General features: G+C 37.6%; 1 protein-coding gene across 1 annotated transcript; it reads right to left on the bottom strand.

The window, feature by feature from the left end:
• Positions 1–285: 285 nt before the first annotated feature.
• On the bottom strand, positions 286–1143 carry LOC112099841. Its single transcript, XM_024187340.1, has one exon. It carries the CDS (start codon positions 1141–1143, stop codon positions 286–288), a length of 858 nt encoding a protein of 285 aa, XP_024043108.1.
• Between the last annotated feature and the right edge of the window lie 5226 nt (positions 1144–6369).

Here is a 6369-nt window from a genome sequence, read left to right as displayed (position 1 = left end):
TGGCTTCTCTAGAGAATACGGGCAATGTACCTGATACTACATCAATGGACACCTCAACATCTTCCTCTGCCCTTCGTTAGTCGGAGTATTTGTAGTCTCGCTACGTCTCTTTGGGCAATCCATAATCCTATGCCTAGATTCTCCACAAGCAAAACAGGCTCCAGTTTTCCAATGGCATTCACCAGGGTTCCTTCTTTCACAATGTCGACAAATGGGGTAGTTCCTCCGAGCGGTGTCATCAGGAACACCCTTGTTATCCCATTTGTTACGTCCACCATTATACTTCTAGGAGTGAGGGCCCTGCCTATTAGAACTTCCATTTTGCGGTCCACCTTGTCGATTCTTCTTATTTCTCTGATCCCTTGTAACTTGAGCTTCAAGAATATCCTTCTCCGCAAAAATTGCTTGATCCACCAAATCGGCATAATTGTTAATCTTAAGGATGGTCAATCGCCCTTTAATGTTAGGACGTAACCCTTCCAGGAACTTTCTACACTTACTACCCTTATTAGCAACCAAGGTAGGAGCAAAACGAGAGAGGGCAGTAAATTGTTCCTCATACTCCGCAACAGACTTTGTTCCTTGAGTCAACCTTAGGAAATTAGCCTCCATCTGATGTCGAACTCGTTCAGGAAAATACTTTTCATGAAAAACCTCCAGAAATAACTCCCAAGTAATGGGTGCATCTTGCAAGCCAGCCCTTACGAGACGAGATTTGGCATCCCACCAGTGGTCTGCCTCATCCTGAAGGACAAATGAGGCCAATATTACCCTTTGATCATCATTACAACCCATAACCACAAATATCTTCTCCATCTGTTTTAGCCATGCCTCTGCATCCATGGGATCGGCAGTCCCCTGAAAGGTAGGTGGTCCCAATTTCTTAAATCGTTCTAAGTTCACCATAGCCCCATGATCTCTTGCGCCACCTTGCCTTTCAACTGGCACATTCTCTTGTGCCCCAACTCTGCCTCTAGTCATATCTTGAATTAACTTACTTTGTTGTTCCATCAATCTAAGCATTGCGCGCATCATAGGATTTCCTTCGTTAGCCATCTCGTGCAAGGTTGGGTCAGCGTCGTCAGCGATACCTAAAACATCTCTCAAGCTAGAGGCATGCCTAGCACCTCCCCTATGTGACATCTTTTGACTATAACACGGAGAATAAATAAATAATTAAAAACGGTAAATAATTCGTAGCTAAAGGTCGTGCAAGCGCGCATATTGTCCTAAGATAAATTGTTCGGTCCTGTCAATTTCTGTCCATCCCTTATTCTCGACACTTTTCATACCCATATTGTCCTTCTTCATGTCTACAAAACAAATGTAATTGATTTTATTAGACAATCTAATTAAACTGTAAAAGAAAGTCTACAGAATCCTAACCTAGTTTCTCCGATACCACAATTGTAACACCCCAAATCTAACACGTGTGGAGCACGTGAAGAAGGAGGTTACTCACAAATCATAATCTATACTCATAAGTTTCAAACTAAAATACCTCCAATCTTATTCAAATAAATCCACAAATTCAAACGTCTAATACTAATTAATCTCTCCCGAGGACATTAAAAAAATAACAAAAGTCTCAAACTCTAAATTACACGTTCATAATAGAAATAACTAAATAGAAACACAAGTCTATTCCTCCTCTTATTCAAATAGCAACGGAAACAGAAAATTACTAACTCCAAAGCTAAGCGCCCCTCTCAAAGAAACTTAATCTGCAAAAATTAATGACGAGGGGTGAGCCGTCAACTCGGTAAGTAAAGCCATTTCTAACATACTAGGCCTATCGATACAAAAAAAATATTGCAAGCCTTCTTTTGTTTAAAACATATATCATAATCCATAAATTTCATAAAACGATATATCACGATAACATAACATAAATTCTTAATAATTCAGAATATTCAAAAGCATATTTACTTACGAAGAAAATCATATAATACGTATACAAAAAACAAAAGGTTAGCTCTTGTCACATAGTGTCACCTATAGTCCCGGTGACCCGGCCAGAAACAGAATCAGAATATCGTGTGCACACTCAGAACAGAAACTCAGTACTGGTCCAGACAGATATATCGTATATTACGATCAGAAATAGAATCAGAATAACTATGGACAATGAGCCAAAACATTAGGAATCTCATACAATCATCAGTAATCGAAATCATATATGGGTACAAAACATTCATATCAGATGTATAAAAGTTCATAACAATAATTTAGGCTTGCATAACATTTTAATGATAAAATCATAAAAGATTGTCATGTCATAAAATCATTTACATATTAAAAAGCATTCATAAAATACTTTGTCAAAAGAATTTAACTTAAAAACATTTACATAAAACTAATTTTATTATCAAAATCAAGTAATCCTTTAAGTAGTATAAAAACATTTATACTCAAAATACTTATACATATTTAGTATACCAGGAATGAAATTACTTACCTCGACAAACGAATGAATAAACACACCTCTAAGCTTCTAAGAGCCTCAATCACCTTCAATACCTTAAACAAATACAATATATGACAATTAATAACTTATCCTAATAATCTGATTTTCTAATTCATACCCGTACAGGTCTGATTCTCAGAATTTTAACTCTTAATCTAAAACTCAGAATGATATAATATCCTACAGACCTATTCTGGACATCCATGAGTACCCCATGTAAAATTTACAAGAGGATCCGATGTCAAAAACATTTTAAAAACTATTTACTTCTCAGACAATTCGAAACTGTTTTCACATAATCTAAACCAAATAGAACGGGTTCTGTGATTTTTATAAAATAAAGTACTAACCAGAAATTATGAAATTACAACTGGGAATCGTAGACACATATTTTAACCTACATATAAACTTTCAGAATTTTCCGAGTTCATTTGATGGTACGAATAGTCTTGTGAATCCGAACGCAATGCTGGAATCACAGTTTTCCAGTGCAGTGGTTTCTATTTCCAAAATACGTATGAAATTGAAAACGAAGTCGAATTTAATGAAATAAACTTTAATCAAGAAGCCCTACATGTCTAGTTTCCAGAAATATAAATTTTATAAGAAAATTCATTCAGAAAATATAGCTTTAAATTCGAGATACGCATGCTATCCAGAATTATCTTGTGCTTAATACGTCAAGAATTGATTAACTAAACTCATAATAAATCAAAACCCTAAACAAAACCTAAATACATTCTAAATCATGCATTATGATCTACAACCATCTAGAATCGTGCCAATATAAACCCTAGCTAGATAGAGTGATTAAAAATCTGTTGAGAACATGGAGAATAACTTACCCGTCGTTTTGATTCTCTCCTAAACAAAGGTTTGAATCCTAAGATTTGGGTAGGAGCGTAAAGAGCAGCAGAGAAGAAGAATAAACGTTGTGAACTTAGGGTTATGGAAGGGGAAAAAGTATGCATTTATAGGGAATCTTAAGAAACCCTATTTAATTAGGAAAAATAACCCTTTTCCAAAATAATCTCATAAATAACCTCTATTTAATTAGTACTCATTCCTTAATAACGGTTATAGGCCACCCATAATTCTCAATGAAAGCCCAATTTTCATAATTTAATATGTATGGAAATTTGTGGCGTTCCAATTTCTCCCCTCCTAACAAATTTTCTGAACGAATAATGCATGATTTAGAGTTACAATCTTAGTATGCATTATTCCCTTGTTATCCCATACACAATTGGCAAGACGTGTATGGGATGAATCATCTTACAGTATGCATACAATGTCCTTATTCAAATTTACGATATGAATGTTTTGTACCCATATATGATTTCGATTATTGATGATTGTATGAATATTTTAACAAACGCTTCCTATTCCTCAGTAGAAATGGGAACACATAACAATGGATTTCATTTCTGGATTACCTCGTTCTAGGAGGGGATGTGATTGCATTTGGGTAATTGTTGATCGATTGACGAAATCAGCTCATTTCTTGGCAAGGAAGAGTACAGACAATGTAGGGCAACTAGCTAAGTTGTTCATTAAGGAGATAGTGAGGCTTCATGGAGTTCCAGTGTCAATAGTGTCTGATAGAGATCCACTGTTCACTTCAAGATTTTGGGCTAGCTTACATAAAGAGTTGGGGACGAAATTGAGATTTAGCACTGCTTTTCATCCACAGACAGATGGACAATTCGAAAGGACTATTCAAACCCTTGAGGATATGCTTCGGGCTTGTGTGCTAGACTTGAGTGGTGGTTGGGAAGAGCACCTAATGTTGATCGAATTTGCTTATAACAATAGCTTCCATTCGAGTATTGGCATGGCACCATTTGAGGCATTATATGGAAGAAAGTGTAGGTCCCCAATCTGCTGGGATGAAGTTGGTGAAAGAAAACTTTTGGGTCCATAATTAATATAGATTACTGTTGATAAAATCAAGTTGATTAGAGGACGTCTTCAAACAGCTCAGAGCAGACAGAAGAGTTATGCAGATCGTCGTAAACGTGAGTTGGAATTTGAAAAAGGAGATTTTGTTTTCTTGAAAATATCACCATGGAAAGGGGTGTTTCGGTTCGGGAAGAAAGGGAAGCTTAGCCCTAGATTTATTGGACCATTTGAGATTTTAGAGAGAATTGGTCCGGTGGCCTATCGCATAGCTTTACCACTAAGTCTATCTAGGCTTCACAATTATTTCATGTGTCTGTGTTAAGAAAGTACATTGCAACACCTTAGACGAATCCCACATCGGCAAAGCACGGGAGAGATGATGGGTTTATAAGGGGTGATCCACACCTTAATTGGAAAAACGCGTTTTGGGGTGTATGGGTGCCCCAAGAACAAATCCGTGCGGGCCTTTTTAAGGCCCAAAACGGACAATATCTTGCCAGGTTTGGGTTGGGTCATGACATTAAGCCTCCAGAAATAACTCCCAAGTAATGGGTGCATCTTGCAAGCCAGCCCTTACGAGACGAGATTTGGCATCCCACTAGTGGTCTGCCTCACCCTGAAGGACAAATGAGGCCAATATTACCCTTTGATCATCATTACAACCCATAGCCACAAATCTCTGCTCCATCTGTTTTAGCCATGCCTCTGCATCCATGGGATCGGCAGTCCCCTGAAAGGTAGGTGGTCCCAATTTCTTAAATCGTTCTAAGTTCACCATAGCCCTATGATCTCTTGCGCCACCTTGCCTTTCAACTAGCACATTCTCTTGTGCCCCAACTCTGCCTCTAGCCATATCTTGAATTAACTTACTTTGTTGTTCCATCAATCTAAGCATTGCGCGCATTATATGATTTCCTTTGTTAGCCATCTCGTGCAAGGTTGGGTCAGCGTCGTCAGCGATACCTAAAACATCTCTCGAGCTAGAGGCATGCCTAGCACCTCCCCTATGTGACATCTTTTGACTATAACACGGAGAATAAATAAATAATTAAAAACGGTAAATAATTCGTAGCTAAAGGTCGTGCAAGCGCGCAGAGTAAATATTATAAATTTGCATACTCAAAATCTCCTGTTTCTCCCCTCCTTAATGAACAATGTCATGACCCAACCCAGACCTGGCAAGATATTGTCTTCTTTGGGCCTTAACAAGGCCCGCACGGATTTGTTCTTGGGGTGCCCATACACCCCAAAACGCGTCTTGCCAATTAAGGTGTGGATCACCCCTTATAAACCCAGCATCTCTCCCATGCTTTGCTGATGTGGGATTCACCTAGGGTGTTACATACACCCCCCCTTGGGGACTCAGCGTCCTCGCTGAGGTTTGCCCCACCATCGCTCAAGAGGACACGCGGAGCCACTCTGATACCATAATGTCATGACCCAACCCTTCACATAGTCTAAACTAAACAGAACAGGTTCCGTGATTTTTATAAAATAAAATACTAATCAGAAAATTATGAAATTAAAACTGGGAATCCTAGACACATATATTAACATACATATAAACTTTCAGAATTTTCCGAATTCATTTGGTGGTACAAATAGTCTTGTGAATCCGTTCGCAATGCTGGAATCGCAGTTTTCCAGTGCAGTGGTTTCTATTTCGAAATACATATAAAATTGAAAACGAAGTCGAATTTAATGAAATAAAATTTACTCAAGAAGCCCTACATGTCTAGTTTCTAGAAATATAAATTTTATAAGAAAATTCGTTCAGAAAATATAGCTTTAAATTCGAGATACTCATGCTGTCCAGAATTATCCCGTGCTTAATACGTCAAGGATTGATTAACTAAACTCATAATAAATCAAAACCCTAAACAACGCCTAAATAATTTCTAAATCTTGCATTATGATCTACAACAATCTAGAATCGTGCCAATATAAACCCTAGCTAGATAGAGTGATTAAAAATCTGTTGAGAACATGGAGAATAACTT

This window comes from Citrus clementina, unplaced genomic scaffold (assembly GCF_000493195.1).
Source record: "Citrus clementina cultivar Clemenules unplaced genomic scaffold, Citrus_clementina_v1.0 scaffold_3, whole genome shotgun sequence".
NCBI classification, from domain to species: domain Eukaryota; kingdom Viridiplantae; phylum Streptophyta; class Magnoliopsida; order Sapindales; family Rutaceae; genus Citrus; species Citrus x clementina.
Note: the sequence above shows the minus strand (reverse complement) of the source record. Positions and strands in the feature narration are given on the sequence as shown.